This window comes from Girardinichthys multiradiatus, chromosome 18 (assembly GCF_021462225.1).
Source record: "Girardinichthys multiradiatus isolate DD_20200921_A chromosome 18, DD_fGirMul_XY1, whole genome shotgun sequence".
Classification (NCBI taxonomy): domain Eukaryota; kingdom Metazoa; phylum Chordata; class Actinopteri; order Cyprinodontiformes; family Goodeidae; genus Girardinichthys; species Girardinichthys multiradiatus.
This window is the reverse complement of record NC_061810.1, coordinates 5,397,862-5,416,347: the sequence shown is the minus strand read 5'-3', so window position 1 is coordinate 5,416,347 and position 18,486 is coordinate 5,397,862. Positions and strand designations below refer to the sequence as shown.

The 18,486-nt window shown below is 39.7% G+C and overlaps 1 protein-coding gene across 1 annotated transcript; it reads right to left on the bottom strand.

The window, feature by feature from the left end:
- Positions 1-279: 279 nt before the first annotated feature.
- LOC124883967 (interleukin-18-like) lies at positions 280-17,308 on the bottom strand. Its single transcript, XM_047391490.1, has 6 exons — positions 17,173-17,308; positions 10,762-10,838; positions 10,417-10,455; positions 10,183-10,326; positions 1,994-2,127; positions 280-1,851 (listed from the first exon to the last, which is right to left on the bottom strand). The coding sequence occupies exons 2-6, from the start codon at positions 10,826-10,828 to the stop codon at positions 1,618-1,620; spliced, it is 618 nt and encodes a 205-aa protein (XP_047247446.1). The 5' UTR covers positions 10,829-10,838; positions 17,173-17,308; the 3' UTR covers positions 280-1,617.
- Between the last annotated feature and the right edge of the window lie 1,178 nt (positions 17,309-18,486).

Sequence of the window (18,486 nt, the reverse complement as noted above, 5' to 3'; positions counted from 1 at the left end):
TGCAATACACATTGAAGCCAGTTTGATTTATTTTCAATGGTCTGCTTAATGGTTCGCTTTACAGCATTCCTGACCAGAGTTTAAGGTTGCATCGTGAGAACTCTGAAAGCAGACCAAATTTCAGACTGAATTTGATCACTGATGTTTCCGGTCCATCTATTAACTCCCTGCATGGAGCTTAGATTCCAGCACCTTTTTTTCCACTGCTGCTGAAGAGCGAAATGAAAACTGAGCTCTGCCTTCACTTTGTGTACACATAAGTAAAACAAACTGTACACATTTGGTTTTGATCTGTTGATTCTTTATTTAGTAAACTGATTAAATATATTGTATATAAAACAGAGTAAAATGACATTTGGTTAATTGGATAAATGACAACAAACAAGAAAAAAGAATATTGCAACCAGACACAAGACTGAATGTCTATGTACATCTGAATAACGCTGGGAATAATACATGTAACATAAAAACATGTAAATATGACAGGCAGGAGGGCAGAATTAGATGACAAAGCAATGATTATAACCAAAACACAATAGCTTCCTGAATAAACGGCTGCAAAAAAGTTCTTTACAAGTTCCAGTCAGTTAAAATAATTTGGACCTTCAGAGACGGAGTTCGCAGATGCAAAATATGAGTCGCTGCCATCAGTAAGGCAGCTTTCTCTCTCTGAGTCATTCTACTTTATGACATTTCTCTAGGGGTGAGAAGGTTTATGTTTATTTGATCAATGTTTTCACTGTAGGCTGTCGCTTCCTTTCATACCAGCATTTACATAAAACAGGTTTGCTCGTCATTAGTCAACATTCTATGATGCACGCAGATTTTCAGACGGTTTAATAAACATGAATACACCAACTGTGGCCACTTCATTAGGTACACCATTTGCTTATGTATAGAAACATAAAATCAGCCAATTACACAGCTGTAACTTGTTATATTTGGTTGTCTAGAAGTGATGAAGACAACTTGAAGTTCAGGCTGAGCATCAGAATGGGGAAGAAAGAAAATTTGTCACTTCGAATGTGGCGTGGTTATTGGTTCTGGACGGGCTGAAAGGAGTATGTCAGAACCTGCTGATCTGTTGAGATTTACACAACAAAACTTATTACCAGCAAGGTTTTCAGAAAACCAGCTCTGAACACACAACACGTTGAACCTTCAAGCAGATGGGCTACAGCAGCAGAAGACTACACCAGGTACCACTCCTTTTAGCTACGTGGACAACAAGGACAACACATGCACAATTCTGACAGATGGTACGGCCAGAATTGGGCATAAACAACATGAAAGCCTGAATCCATCCTGCCTTTTATCAATATTTCAGGATACTGACTGGTGAGGGGATATTTTCTTGACACACTTTGGACTCTTAGATTATCGTTTAAACACCTCAGCCTACCTGAGTGTTGTTATTGACCATGTCTGGGTAAGGACATAAAGCCTCTACAATCACCGGAGGTGTTCAGCTGACAGAGTAACTGATGGTGAGGAATGTGACATCTTGTTGAATCTATGCTACGTAGAACTAAGGCAGTTCTGAGAGGAACTGGGGTATTAGAACGGTGTATATAATAAAATGGCTTGTGAGTGTATTCTGTAATTTACAGAGAGAGATTATATCGGCTTGTAGTTTGACACACTAATCACCATTGACTCATCCACTTCGTCCTCGGGTTCAGGACGCAGAATCAGCTTATGCAGGCAGGGCTTATCCTCTAAGGGCTCAAATGCCAGGAAGTAACCTGTGTACATGGTGGACTCAAACTTGTATTTGCCAGTAGAGATATGTTTCCACCGAAACAAGGCCTTGTGTCCAATTTCATTAATCCTCTCCAGACCACTAGTATTCTATGAGAAACAGAAGTGAGAATAACAGACAAGTTACACTGAAGTTTTATTTTCCACCTCAGCACACATTTTCCATATTGTAAGGTCTTGTATGTCAAAACCACAGAAAACACAAGGTACAAAAGAGGATGCTTGTACTCACCATGGGCTCTGGAGAGACTTCCTTGTTATTTTTGCAGGATACCATCATTTTCTGGCCGTTAATACAGGCATAGAGCATGACAGGCTGTATTTGTGCAGTTGAGTCCTGATAAATCTGGATGTCAAATTTGCAATCTGAAAGAAAAAAAAAAAACAGAATATGAAATGATATTAATGATGAACAATGGTTGACAGGAGCACAAGTGCCAAGTGATGTTTTAGAAGAAACCTGTAGTGCAGGTTTGTCCAACTAAAGCACAGAAGGAGCCAAAACTGGAAAGATGGACTACATCACGAACCAAACGGGATAAATGTTTGTAAAAATATGTATACTAGCAGGAGTCACATAACACTGGGAAGGGAAAGGGCACTATTTGGACATTTTCACTTAGGTGTGTACTAACCTTTGTTGCTGGCGGTTTAGACATTAATGGCTGTGTTGAATTATTTTGAAGGGAAATTACAGGGGTGGGACAATGAAACTGAAACACCTGTCATTTTAGTGTGGGAGGTTTCATGGCTAAATTGGACCAGCCTGGTAGCCAGTCTTCATTGATTGCACATTGCACCAGTAAGAGCAGAGTGTGAAGGTTCAATTAGCAGGGTAAGAGCACAGTTTTGCTCAAAATATTGAAATGCACACAACATTATGGGTGACATACCAGAGTTCAAAAGAGGACAAATTGTTGGTGCACGTCTTGCTGGCGCATCTGTGACCAAGACAGCAAGTCTTTGTGATGTATCAAGAGCCACGGTATCCAGGGTAATGTCAGCATACCACCAAGAAGGACGAACCACATCCAACAGGATTAACTGTGGACGCAAGAGGAAGCTGTCTGAAAGGGATGTTCAGGTGCTAACCCGGATTGTATCCAAAAAACATAAAACCACGGCTGCCCAAATCACGGCAGAATTAAATGTGCACCTCAACTCTCCTGTTTCCACCAGAACTGTCCGTCGGAAGCTCCACAGGGTCAATATACACGGCCGGGCTGCTATAGCCAAACCTTTGGTCACTCATGCCAATGCCAAACGTCGGTTTCAATGGTGCAAGGAGCGCAAATCTTGGGCTGTGGACAATGTGAAACATGTATTGTTCTCTGATGAGTCCACCTTTACTGTTTTCCCCACATCCGGGAGAGTTACGGTGTGGAGAAGCCCCAAAGAAGCGTACCACCCAGACTGTTGCATGCCCAGAGTGAAGCATGGGAGTGGATCAGTGATGGTTTGGGCTGCCATATCATGGCATTCCCTTGGCCCAATACTTGTGCTAGATGGGCACGTCACTGCCAAGGACTACCGAACCATTCTTGAGGACCATGTGCATCCAATGGTTCAAACATTGTATCCTGAAGGTGGTGCCATGTATCAGGATGACAATGCACCAATACACACAGCAAGACTGGTGAAAGATTGGTTTGATGAACATGAAAGTGAAGTTGAACATCTCCCATGGCCTGCACAGTCACCAGATCTAAATATTATTGAGCCATTTTGGGGTGTTTTGGAGGAGCGAGTCAGGAAACGTTTTCCTCCACCAGTATCACGTAGTGACCTGGCCACTATCCTGCAAGAAGAATGGCTTAAAATCCCTCTGACCACTGTGCCGGACTTGTAGATGTCATTCCCAAGATGAAATGACGCTGTATTGGCCGCAAAAGGAGGCCCTACACCATACTAATAAATTATTGTGGTCTAAAACCAGGTGTTTCAGTTTCATTGTCCAACCCCTGTATGTATTGGTATGGGTCAGATATGGGAAGAGAAGTTGGCTATTATGAATCTTTATGCCCCTAATTAATGTGATGAAAACTTCTTTAAAGAATTAGCTAATGTAATAAGCAGAAAATGCTAATAGCTTAATATTAATTGAAGGATATTTTAATGCTTTACAGGATGAAAAATAGACGGCACCCCGGTGGGGGTGTTGTGTTGGGGGGATGCAAAGTAGAAAGACAAAAATACTTAATAATGTGCTGGAGATTTAAGAACCCAAGCATGAAAGCTTTTACCTTTTTATCCAAAGGTACATAATAGTTACTCAAGGACAACACATTGATTGTCATATAGAAGTAAGGACACTTTTTTTCAAATATTGTACACTAAGTGTATCATTACTTACTAATGCATTAGTGATTCAGGAACTAAAGCAATGTCTGATGGAATACTTAGAGATAAATGACACGGAGAATGTCGCCCCACCTATTGTGTGGAGTGGAGTTAAAGCAGTTTTAAGAGAAAATGATTCAGATATCATCTAAACTTAAGAAACTGTGCTTGAAGGAACAAACAAGACTTGAAAACAAAATAAAACGATTAGAAATTGAACATGAATAAAGAAAGGCAAGTGACACATTGATGGAGCTAAAAGTCCAACTTCTAAAAGCACAATCTGACAGAACAGCGCCTAAAATAATTGGCCCCACACTTAAAACAAACTTATATCGCACAAAAGAAATAGCCAACCCTTTTGATCCTGCTAATGCAATCTATATGAGGAGCCAAAACCAATGAATGATGGACTAAAACAAACTGGTACATTTCTCGTTGATTTAAATCTACCTGTTTTGTCTGAGGAAGAAGCATCGGGCATCACTCCAACAATAACAGGGATTGAAACATGGGATAACATCAATAAGTTAAAAAACAATAAATCCCCAGGGACTGATGAGCTCCCTGGGGGAATTTTATAAATGCTTTATAGAGATTTTACCTCCAATTTTAACTAAAAAGTTAATTACACACTTAAGAATTATAAAATGCTGATTGCTTATTCCCAGGACATTTTTTCAGATATCTATAAGGAAGGGAAAAATGGAACCATTTTTGAAAGATACAGACCAATTAGCTCATTGTGCATGGATTTCAAACTTTTGACCACTATTTTAGCTAGAAGGATACAGAAACATTAAGAAAACTTATCCACCCAGACCAGACGGGATTTATACCAAACCGACATAATGCTAATAACATAAGGAGAACCCTGATTGCTATAACACAGGCCAAAGGAAATAAACAAGTCTATCTTAATTAGGTTTGATGCACAAAAACCATTTGACACTGTCAACTGGCATTATGGGCTCTCATCCACAGTTTATGGAATAAATAAAAGTGACACACATGAATCCTACATCATGCGTAAGGGTTAATGGACACCAGGGACTGTCGTAGCACCTTACGCTTTGCCACAACTATGGCATTATCAATCAAAATGAATGACGATATTAAAGGTATTAAGGATAAAAACAAGAAGGAACACAAGATTTCACTTTTCGCTGATATCATTCTTACTTTAGAGGAATATGGCAAATTTTCGGGCTAACAAGTCAATCTATCAAAATCAGAAGCTATGCGAATAAATGGTCACTTACCCACAAATCTAACAGGTCAATTTAAATTTCGAATGTCTAATCAGGCATGCAGAAATCTAGGAATTTTTGTAACTCCTAAATTAACACAACTGTTAAAAAGCTATATGTGGGAAAATAATGGACAAGCTTAAGAAAGACAAGTAAGATGGGAAATTCTACCTCTTGTATTTCTACAGAAGATAGAAAGCATTAGAACAAGCATCTTACCAGGATTGCTCTTTCGTTTTTACCTATATAAATCTCTATGTCCACATTCACTATGCTCAACAAATTTACTACAGGACTGACCAACTCAGATCAATGGCCACATGGGTTTGCCGAGATAAAGACACAGTTTGGAATAAGATGGAGCAAGGTGACTGCCAGGACATATTCCTTGATACTATTCCTTTCGTAAACCAAGACACATGGTCAAAGAACAAAATCAACAATGAATGGGTTAAGGTAATTCTATCGATTTGGTCAAAGGTCAAAAATACAGTAAATCTCCCCAGTTCTATATGTAGAGCTCTAGAAAGTTATAACAATGCGTTTCTACATCTGGACTACACAACTGGACTAAAAAAGGCTTAATTCTGCTGGGTGAAACGTTTGAGAATGGAAGTCTAAAGTCTTTTCAGCGGCTCCAACAAAAAAAATAATCTCCCAAGCCATGACTAATTTAAATATTATCCAATTAAGGAATTATTTACATAAACATGAAGACTGGAGTACCTTACAAAAGCCACCCTCTAAGGTGCAGAGGTTTGGTCGCAGGACCACACCCCAACCAGAGCTGTTAATCAGTTTGTATAGCATTTGAAGAGAGGTTTGCACTGTTGCCAAATTCGCACTTTTGTTGCTAGATTTTGCCCCTTTTCAGACCCACTAATCGACTTTTATTCAAAAAAGCGCCTACCACCCAATCTGGCCCCTTTTGGTAAACTGACAGCAACTTTCTGAGGAAGAAAGTCGCCGCATGAATGAGCTGAATCTGTTACCACACACAAAAACCAGCTACAACAGGCTGCTGATTGGTACTCACAGCACGGAGTCACAGCTGGCAATGTGTAGAAAAATAATCGCTCCCATCCAAATAAAACTCTGCATAGAACTTTTTTTCTCTTCCTGCTTTTTCCAGTGGTTGTCGACTCAGTTTTAGTTCATACTGATGATGGTATAACTTTTTAAAGTTTTATTAGGAATTGAAAATATAACAGAACAAAATAAAACATTTACTGTATATTGAAAAAAATAACAATAAATTAGTACAATAAACAGAAACAACAACTGAGTCAAAATTAAATTGGTGCTGTAGGGTTGAAGCTTTTTAACCTTCACTGAAAAACAGAATTCAAGTCAAGTAAATTTTTATTGATAAAGCACAGTTAAAAACAAGAGGTTGTTACCAAAGCACTAAACAATATAAAAGTACACTAAAACAGAATTATCTAGAAGTAATAGAAGAAAACTAAACATAAAACAGAGCAATGAAATACCTAAAAACCCACACTGAGTCAAACGTCAGGGAAAACAGATAGATTTCAAAAGAGGAAATGAGTAAGAGTGTGATCTCTTCTGCCATCATCTGCTGGGGAAGCAGCATCAGAACCAGGGACTTAAAAAAGCTCAACAAGCTGATAAAAAGGCTGGCTCTGTTCTGGGGACTCCTCTGGAACCTCTGGAGATCATTGTGGAAAGACGGATTCTTCATAAATGAAGAACATTATGGAGAACCCTGAGCATCCTCTTCATGAGACTGTCCTACAACAACAGAGTGTCTTCAGTCAGAGGCTTCTTCAGATCTGCTGTAAGACGGAGCGCTACAGGAGATCCTTCCTGCCCACAGCCATCAGCATCTACAACGGCTCTTTGAAGAAACCTTCATAATATGAGCTACAACATTTAATTTCCCTTTGGGATTAATAAAGTATTTTTGAATTGAATTTGAATTAATACAGGTCCTTCTCAAAATATTAGCATATTGTGATGAAGTTAATTATTTTCCATAATGTCATGATGAAAATTTAACATTCATATATTTTAGATTCATTGCACACTAACTGAAATATTTCAAGTCTTTTATTGTCTTAATACGGATGATTGTGGCATACAGCTCATGAAAACCCAAAATTCCTATTTCACAAAATTAGCATATTTCATCCGACCAATAAAAGAAAAGTGTTTTTAATACAACAAACGTCAACCTTCAAATAATCATGTACAGTTATGCACTCAATACTTGGTCGGGAATCCTTTTGCAGAAATGACTGCTTCAATGCGGCGTGGCATGGAGGCAATCAGCCTGTGGCACTGCTGAGGTCTTATGGAGGCCCAGGATGCTTCGATAGCGGCCTTTAGCTCATCCAGAGTGTTGGGTCTTGAGTCTCTCAACGTTCTCTTCACAATATCCCACAGATTCTCTATGGGGTTCAGGTCAGGAGAGTTGGCAGGCCAATTGAGCACAGTGATACCATGGTCAGTAAACCATTTACCAGTGGTTTTGGCACTGTGAGCAGGTGCCAGGTCGTGCTGAAAAATGAAATCTTCATCTCCATAAAGCTTTTCAGCAGATGGAAGCATGAAGTGCTCCAGAATCTCCTGATAGCTAGCTGCATTGACCCTGCCCTTGATAAAACACAGTGGACCAACACCAGCAGCTGACACGGCACCCCAGACCATCACTGACTGTGGGTACTTGACACTGGATTTCTGGCATTTTGGCATTTCCTTCTCCCCAGTCTTCCTCCAGACTCTGGCACCTTGATTTCCGAATGACATGCAGAATTTGCTTTCATCCGAAAAAGTACTTTGGACCACTGAGCAACCGTCCAGTGCTGCTTCTCTGTAGCCCAGGTCTGGGGAATGCGGCACCTGTAGCCCATTTCCTGCACACGCCTGTGCACGGTGGCTCTGGATGCTTCTACTCCAGACTCAGTCCACTGCTTCCGCAGGTCCCCCAAGGTCTGGAATCGGCCCTTCTCCACAATCTTCCTCAGGGTCCGGTCACCTCTTCTCATTGTGCAGCGTTTTCTGCCACACTTTTTCCTTCCCACAGACTTCCCACTGAGGTGCCTTGATACAGCACTCTGGGAACAGCCTATTTGTTCAGAAATGTCTTTCTGTGTCTTACCCTCTTGCTTGAGGGTGTCAATAGTGGCCTTCTGGACAGCAGTCAGGTCGGCAGTCGTAAGACTGCCTCCATGATTGGGGTTTTGAGTGATGAACCAAGCTGGGAGTTTTAAAGGCCTCAGGAATCTTTTGCAGGTGTTTAGAGTTAACTCGTTGATTCAGATGATTAGGTTCATAGTTCGTTTAGAGACCCTTTTAATGATATGCTAATTTTGTGAGATAGGAATTTTGGGTTTTCATGAGCTGTATGCCAAAATCATCCGTATTAAGACAATAAAAGACCTGAAATATTTCAGTTAGTGTGCAATGAATCTAAAATATATGAATGTTAAATTTTCATCATGACATTATGGAAAATAATGAACTTTATCACAATATGCTAATATTTTGAGAAGGACCTGTATATGGAATTCCTGCAGCCTAAAGAATCACAGCTGAGTTGTGGCCAAGACAGTCATTGTGAAAGGATGTCTGCACATGTATTCAGACTGAGCGTGAGTCAGTGTCAGTTCACGAGCATAACTAAGTCTATTGGTCAGTGACGGAGGAATGAATTTTACATTTGATCCATAATTGTTATAAAATAACAACATTAATCTTACATTGTTTCATAATTTACAAATCTGTAATAAAATAAAGCCTGTGAGATGCGTCTCATTAAAGTACAATGCAGGGCTTCTGCTCCATTCAAACCTAAAATCAGTGATTCTAAGCATAAAAGTTTAAAAGTATATTAATTTTACTGGTTAAATATGTTTTAAAATGGTTTGGATGAGAGCATCTCTCCTGATTTCAGGAAACACTATAAGTGGAAATCTGCAATTTCTTTAATTAATTAGGTTGCAGGATTTTATTCATGTATTTGAATGTAAACTCTTTAAAACACTGTGATGTTCAGCATGGGGAGCTGTGTTTATATTTGATTTGCAAAACAAAAAAATAGAGGTACTGCTGTGTAACTTAAAGTTAAGAGAACATATGAACTGCAGAGGAGAAAATGACAGAAATAAAAGTCAGGTAAGTGAGAAATGTTTAGCTTCCTCCCACTACAAATCACCACCTTTAGCTTAGGGTTGAATCAAAATGTCCTGCCTGCTCTCTTTCTTCAGGTCCTACAAAATGTACCATATCTGATGGAATCATGAATTCCGGGCTGTTCTCTAGGAATTTTCCCTGCCCCCAATTTATGACCTTAAGCTCCAGGACACTTGGATTATGTAGCAGAGCAATGATTCAAAGGATACCAGCAAGTCCACGTCTGACTGTCTCAATAAAACTAGATAAAGGTTTAGGGGTGTCCTAGTCAAAGTCTGGATTCAATTCTAATTAAGATGCTATGGTATCATCTTAAACAGGCTGTTCAATCTCAAAAATGCTCCAATGTGGCTAAATTAAAGCAATTCTGCCACGACTGGGCCAAAATTACACCCCTGTATGGACTCATTGCCAGTTGTTACAAACCCTGCATGGGAGATGTTGCTGCCAATGATGCTACAGTCAGTTATTGGATTCAGGGGGCAATATAGGGCCTGAAGAAAGGGGCAAATACTTTTTCATGGCACTGCTGAGTATTTTGCAAATATATCAGTTCTCACACACTAAATGTATACAGAAACAAACATCAATGTACAGAGGCTCAGTCAGCTCAAAATCAGTTATTTGATTCACTTATAACAAGCAAAGCAATAGTAGTTTCGATGTCTCTTACCAGGCAGTCCCCGATCATGAGTAGTCCTGTCCTCAAACTCAAAATTCCCTGAGGTTCTTAAAACCAGGAACTTTTGATCCATACTTTGAATCCAGTAGGAGTGTGGCGTTTGATTGCCTTTCCTGAAAGCATCTGGACAGAGATCTGCATTTGTGGATAACAAGTTGACAACTAGTAGTGCCGCATCTTTCAGTACTTGGAGGTCAATATGAAACAATCTAATTAATAAGCTACCTGTTTTAGGTGTGGCAGAACGCGAGATACATTCAGTATCTGTACACAGACAATGAACAAAAGAAAAAACAAAAAGCTCAATAAAAGCTATGCTGTACCCATGAACCACATAAACAGACCAACAGATTTACAGTTTAGACAAGGATGTAATCGAGCCGGTGGTGGCTGAGCTGGTTGAGCACGTGCACCGGGTCCAGAGGCTGTAGTCGTCCATGTGGTTCTCCTGGGTTCGATTCCCGGTCTCGAGCCATTTACTGCATGTCTTCCCCTTCTTTTTCCATTCTCTTTCCTGTCTGATGACTGTACAATAACGGGCACTAGTTCCAAAAAGATGTAATCACTTACCTAGAAAGTAAAAGGTTTCGTCACATGTTTCAGCAAACATTAGAGGAGAGTCTTCGCAGGTAGCCATTGGTAGACGTCTGCAGATGAAAACACAAGTCACTCTTCTCTATCAGCGTGTTTCTATAAGCTAACACGAAGTATTTTTGGGGCTAGAAATAAATAATAGCCATCCTGATTAGATTTATGAACTGCTCTAGTCTTTCAGTTTTACATAGTGATCATAGTTAAATGTAAAAGCACAAAGTGAAATGTTCTTTACCACGTCTTACAACTGGGTGTATAGATTCTAGCCATTATGGAGCTATGGTTTAAAGTCCTTTTAATGTAATGCCAGGAAATGTGCCAGATTGATGGGTTTTCTCCAGCTGTTAGGAAGACTCCCCCCACCTGCAGTACTGCACACTGCTGGTCAGTTGGCTACAACACTGTTCCCTCAGGTACAAGAAAGACAAATTTGGCTGTTTGGAAACATTTCCAGGCACAGGAGATATAGATAGTCATGTGGTCACGTTAACTGAATTTTTTCCGGGTTTTTTCTAATAGTGATGAAAAAATCTGAAGGCCATCTGTCATTTTGACAGATATGATTCACACCTACGACCACTTGGTGTTAAGTTAGGATATGAATTAGCTGTTTTATCACTTGATGCATGACCTTGTTGGCTTCACTCAGAAAAACATCACAGCAGCTGAGTGTCCGAAGTATTTTCAAAGTCCTAAACTTCATGAAAAAAGCCTCTGCAATAATCCCCCGTGAGACATTTGATTATGCACATACGGGTGCATAATTCAGGTCCGTGCGGACCAGGAGGAAGTTGTGAAACTGTGTGTTCAGGCCTGTTCAAGTGAAGTCATCTTATTTCTTTGTCTATACGTAGTTACAGGGACCGCAGTCAGTGTTCTTGTCACTGCAAAGCAAAAGTTAGATGTATTCATCTGGTTGATGTGGATTCTCTGTTCAACTTGTTCGATCTCAATATTAATTCAACTGAATAAAAATAAATGCTACTAAATGTTTAATTATTATCATTTTAAAAAATAAAGTGACGGGCAAAAATAATGCTGGTTTCAAAGAGTACCAGTCAGACGCTGCTAACATATACAGTTATAGTAAAAGTTCATCATCCTGGGTATGGAAATATTGTTCATATATGGAAAAAAAATCAGATTCAGAGACACTGTCCCTGAGAGATCGGCCACAGCTTATCAAAACACACATCGCCAGAACAAACCACAGCTTCTGTTTAATCTGACTGAAATGTTTTGATTGGACCTAAAGAAAAGCTGTTGTAACTAGAAACATTTGCATTTCCTGCGAAAATGCAGTGTGAATGCTGTAAGCTGAATTTTTTTGCTGAAAGCTGGCAGAAACAAGCTGAAATTGACTGCAGAAGCAGAAACAGCAAAGAAAAACTGTCATCTGATCTGTTTGAGCAGGAAAGACTTAAAACAGCTTAACAATGTGAAGTTACCTCAAAACTACTTGTTGAAAGAGTTGTTGAAATGCAAGAACTGACAAAAACTTTAAAAAAGCAGGAAAGAGCTGCCCATAGATGAGCTGAAAAAGCATAGACAGAAGCAAAAATATAACCTAATCATTTGAAGTCCGTGCTAAAATACATTAAAAAATAGCAGAAATTTCAGAAAAAATGAACTAACAAACACGCTGAAGAAACACAAAAACAAACAAGTGTTCTTCAGCTTAGAGAGAAGAGAGGAGAAAGAGAAGCTAAAATGCTAACATTAGCATATTGGCTATCACTAGCATGAAGGCTGATATTAATTTAACCCATCTACCATGCAAAAAGCAATATATAAGCTAAAATTTGTTAAAATACCAATGCTTACTACAGCCTATATTCAAAAGTCTATGAAATTGCCATTTAAAATTATTCACTCTTCAGCATCCACATAATAATAATAGAAATAATAATAAACTAGAAGATTTCTTAAGAAATTAGACGGAGCCTGCCTCTTGGTGCGTGCTTTTCAGACCAGAGCCAAAAGTTGTGGGGCTGAGGTACAAAACCAAAGCAACAGAACGGTGTGCATCACGATTGAGGGTAGAAGGTTAAGTAAGATGTCTATCTAGACCTGTTCTTGTTTCACCAGTAATCATGCGTCGTTGCATTGCTTTGGCAATCGCCAATAAATAAAGAGTCCAGTTTAGAAATGTGTAGTAATAGGTGCCACCAGGCAATGGCATGGGAGTCAGGCCACTCACTGTTCTCCCTTCATTGCTATGGCAGGCCCCAACTAAGGAATGTTGAGGCTTTCTGCTCTCGGTGGAGGAGGACGCTTTTTCTCTGTCTCCCACCCCCTCCCATATCTGCCCTGCTTCAGCTCTGTGTCTTGTCTTTGGAGCCTCTTCTTGCATATCTTCCAAATTCTTAGTTATGGATTTGGTCAGCTGGTCTCTCAATGCAATTGATCAAATTTTCTTGACGAGAAGACAGGGTGAAGGAGAGCCCAACTTGTCCGGACTGGACGTTTTTCTCTGGATACACAATGAACTCCTGGCAGAAGTGGAGGATTGTGTGTTTGTCGATAATGTCAGTCGAGGATGTGGAAGATGTGTATATAATTTGGATGTTTGATATCAGGATTTCTGCTTTTTGGAGTCAGCGGTTACCTGGCATATTGAGAAATTCGGAGAATGTCAGCAGCTGTTCTGGCAATTGTGAGGCTGCCTAGCATGTGTGATGGGATCTTCAGAGCGATCAACACTCAGACTGAGATGTTACGTGAGCTGAATCGCAGACTGGATGTGATCCTTATACAGGATCGCAGGCAGGTTGCGGTTCCTGGACTCAGGGGTGAAATGGGATAAATCTTGGAGAAAGTTGTTTGCTCGGATCTGGCGAAAGACCAGGAATTTGGCTGTTTGGATTCGCCTTTGAGAAGCACCAGCGAGACTCTCAAGGCTGACGGAAAATTAAGAGTCAGCCTAACCCAAATAATTGTTGTTTTTCTGAATCTGGGTCCCCTGCACGGCCTTGATGGCTGGCTATGTTCAACTTCTCCTGGAAGTTATGTAAACATGACGCTCTGCTCCCTCTGCCCCCTCCCTTCCCTGAGGACATCTGTGGACCTGCTCAGAACTTTGTGGCCGGTTGATGAACATTCCAACGTACAATCAAGGACAATGGTCTCTGTGACAGTTCTTCATGGACTTACTTGCACACACTCACTCACACACACACACGCATGCTCAAGATAAACATATGCACCCCCTCACACCACCTTCACCATTCCCAGCATGATGTTGTTTTGTAAACTTGTTGCTTCTTTGTGCTGAGGTTTTTTGCAATCTCAAACTGTATCCTGCTAAGGATAAAGTGTGAAATATGATTTTTTTCCCTCTACTTTCCTAATGTGGCCTCTTTTCTCATCTAGCAAGGGCAGCGCCTGTGAGTGGGCAGCAAAGCCTCGGTGACCCGTCCCCCCCTTGTCTTGTGTCATGATGTCTGTTTGGATGGGTTGTACTGGAATTCTAATTTCCCCTCGGGGATCAATAAAGTATCTTTGAATTGAATTGAATTATTTTGTAAATATCATTGAGTTTATTTTGAAAGGATAAAGTAGATCCATTTCCATTACAGAGTACCAGCAATAGTGTTAAGACCAATGCTGCAATTATTGCTGTGTGAAATATGAAGACGTTTATTTTGTAGGGTATGTCTAGGTGTTATTTTGAAAGTCCAGTATAGTTGTCCTTTCAGGTCTGGCATACTTCCACTAGATATAAAGAACCTGGATGCTATTCTAAAATCATTATGTATGCTATTATCAGCTTAAAAAATTACTACTACCTCTGGAAAACTGAGGCTTTAATTTTGAACATGTCCTATTTCTAACAGTGGGAAAGCTCCAACAGTAGTGTGAAGCCCAGTCCTGCAATTATTTATAATTTAAAATGTAAAGGCTTTTATTTTGTAGAGCAAGCTTTGTCTTATTTTGAAAATCCAGCATGGTTGTCTTTTCAGGTCTGGGTTACTTTCATTAGTTACATAGAACCTGCTTGCTCGGCTGAAATCATTTTGTATGCTATCATCAGCTTTAAAAAATCATTTGTAAATATGGAAGGTTGATGTTCAGTGTGAAAAAAGGTATTTTATTTTGTAGAGTATGTGTAGGTCTTATTTTGAAAATCTAGTGTGGTTGTCAGCAATGACTTACTTATTGTGATCACTCATGGAAGCTTCTGGCCTGAGCTCAGCCTCAGAGCCACTCTCTGTCAGAGGTTACTTAAGTTCACTGGCAGCTGTGTTCTATTGCTATGGTAATTAATGAGCGCCCAACAGCTGCTGTTTCTCACTCACCAGCACCACACTTTGTGTCTCATCATGGCCTGGCTTTATAACATGGAGGTGCATGCCCCCGAACTACTGGCCATAACTCGGAAACCGTAAGGGCTATCAACGTCATTCTTGGACCGTTTTTCTCAGAACGGACAGGGGAACGGGAATATTAACACATTTTTGTTGAAAATATAATAATAAAGGCACAACACTAAGTGAAAAAAAGGGGAAAATGCACAAAAATGCCTGAACATGCTCTCGAACAACCTCTAATAACTCGGAAACTATCGATTTGATTCATGCACCGTATGAATCAGCAGGCCTTGCTGAACGATCATGGAGCTTCTCAAGTTTCTACTAAAGTCTGTCTGGGAGGTGTAACCCTGTGAAAAAGTGGATCATTTTGACCATTTTTAACCCGAGTGAAGGTGAATTTTTCACTCTCAAACAAACCTACTACCTACCTACCCCTAAACGATAAAAGGTATCCAACAAATTTTTGGACTGTAGGTATCAGCAGGGACCGGTGAACAATCCTGGAGATTTCCGTGTGTCTACATAAATCCATTCTTTCAAAACAGTTCTTTCACTGTGAGCGCCAGCAAGGTCTGAAGATAAATCTCCACAAGGCTCATGTCTCTACCTCGAACGGTTTACAAGAGGCAGCAATTCGAAAACATGTGAGTTTAAGAATTTTTTGGTCAGATTTTTTCTGAAATTCCTATAGATTTCCTATACAGGGTGTGTTGACTTTGCGTTGCTTTGGGGCGTGTTGCCGGAAAAACTGTTTGTCCCACATCAACAAGGGTGACATTTTCTTAATCGCAAAAGAGCATCCTACGTTTTGATGTATAATTTGTATAGGTAGAGTGAAAATTGAGCGAGTGAAGAGAGTTTGTTCGTTCTTTTTCAAGTTATTCAAAAACCTACAGTGTACACTCTAGCGACACGAACATTCCGTCATTGGATTACATTATAAAACTGAAAATCTGAAATGCCTACAGCATTCACACATTAGTATGGTGTAGGGCTTCCTTTTGTGGCCAATACAGCATCAATTCGTCTTGGGAATGACATATACAAGTCCTGCACAGTGGTCAGAGGGATTTTAAGCCATTCTTCTTGCAGGATAGTGGCCAGGTCACTACGTGTTACTGGTGGAGGAAAAAGTTTCCTCCTTGCCTTCAGCATTCACACAATGAACAGAAGGAGGATGTAAGACTGAAAGGTCACTCATGACGATAATCTTAGCTCTACTATAGTCTGCAAGTCCAAAGCATCCTGCAGAGAAACCCCATTTCCTGTGGTTTTCCCCAGCCTGAGATATTTGGCCTGTGCAGCAATTTCACAGATGTCATAAAAATCTGTACAATAGGCTGTGGGAAGCGTTCTTCATTTGGTTCATATTAGTATCCAGAAGATTAAAGCCACACACACACACACACACACACACACATACACACATACACACACAAACTTACAAAGATCCTTGTAGTATGGTGTCAGTTCACAACTAATGTCATCTCCAGGCACTCCACAATAAACACATCCAATTAATTTCCATTTATAGAGAAATGTGTAATTGGCTCAATCTAAGACCATCTAATCATACAGACCAACGGTTGTCCAGCTTTGTAGAACAAACACCACCTTAGTAAACACCCCGTTTTCCAACTACCATGGTGCTGAAGTGCATTTTAAAGCTGTAGCAGATTGTTGTGCATTGCAGATAAAAATGAAATTGCCACTACTGTGGTTTAGTTGTGTTCCAGTTTTATTCAGAAGTAGACGTTACACAGTCATTCAGCACCGTTTCCAATTCTAGAAACAGATAATAAACTATTTCTGTGACGGCTCTTATATAAAGGCTACCTGTAGAAAGTGACCCACTTTACGAGTCATTATTATTCACCCAATAATAACAATTGTTACAATAACAAGTCTCCATATTTAACCATAGTTCCTTTATAACTTTTAATTCGCCTAAGAGATCAGCATGTAGAAACATGTTTGTTTAGATAACAAATGCGTTAAACGTCTTGTTTTACTCACCCGAACCTGGTCCAATCTAAACTGACATAAAGCTCAGTAAGACGCGTTAATTACATACCTTTAAAGGGCGCTCTTCTTTTAGACGTGTTTAATGGAAATAAAAGCTCCTGATTTTTCTGCGTCGCCTGCACACTTGCTCCGTCACGCTGCTTCGCCCTGAGCCGCAGCTGTACTGATTTCACTCCTGCTCGCTTTCAGACTACCGCTTAAATTCACAAGGCACGCACGCATTTCCCGTTCCAGACGGAAGTGAAAAGATGGTATCAAGAAGATTTAAACTAAAATGCAATCCTTCTTCTATTTTATGCTTTCTAAAATCTCAGGTCTAGGGTTGTTATTTCAGCAGGAAATAGGCATGGTGGATAACGTTTTGTTTTTCTTTTGTAATCACTTGAATCTATCAGTGACTTAAATGTTGCAAAAACATGCTTTGTAAACTAAAGTTATACCAACTGGGATTTTTTTCCTATTCAGCTGAATTATGTATAGGTTTGGATTTCTCTTGCTGTGCTTTTGCACAGTTTGGAAGTTTTATCATTTAAAGTGTGGGTACAAAATGAGTCATAAGCTCATACCACAGGATGTGTATTTACTAGATGATTCCTATAATAGTCAGGTTCCAAGTAAAAAGGTTTGGTTTACCACAACACAAGTGAAGTCTTTTGCATGTTTGTTGACTTTTAGTAATTCAATTTTTTTACAGGGCAGGGAAAAGTATTTACCCCTCACAGATTTATTTAATTTTTGCTTTGTCTGACTAACATGTTTTAAATCACCAAAAAATATTTAATATCTAACAAAGTTAACCTGAGTAAATACAATTAAAAAAATCTGTTTTATAACTATCATTGTATTGAGGAGAAAAGCTATCTAGACTATCCTGGCACAAAATAAAAATAGAACTGCCTCCTTTGTTCAATCACAAATTAACTGACAAAGCAATGTTTTTGTTCCTGTTTCTCTTGCCCATCCCAGGGCTAAATGGTACAAGATCTACAGAATCAAGAAAAGGTTAAATAGAACCAGATGTCTTTAAAAGGTCTTGAAAAATCAAAATGAAGATATCCATCGGTCGGGAAACGGTCACAAAGCTTTTATTAAGGCTTTGAGACTGAATTGAACTCCAGTAAGAACCATTATCTGCAACTGGAGAAAACAGGAAGCAGTGGGGAACTTTCTTTGGAGTGAGTGGTCTACCAAAATTACTCCAAGAGTCAATCGATGACTCATCCAGGGGTTAACAGAAAACCCAGAAGAATGTCTGAAGCCCTGCAGATCTCATGTGCCTCAGTTAAGGTCAGTGTTCATGACCAACATTAAGAAGGAGACTAGGTAAAGTGGTATCAACAGGGGGGACTCAAGGCCCAACCCA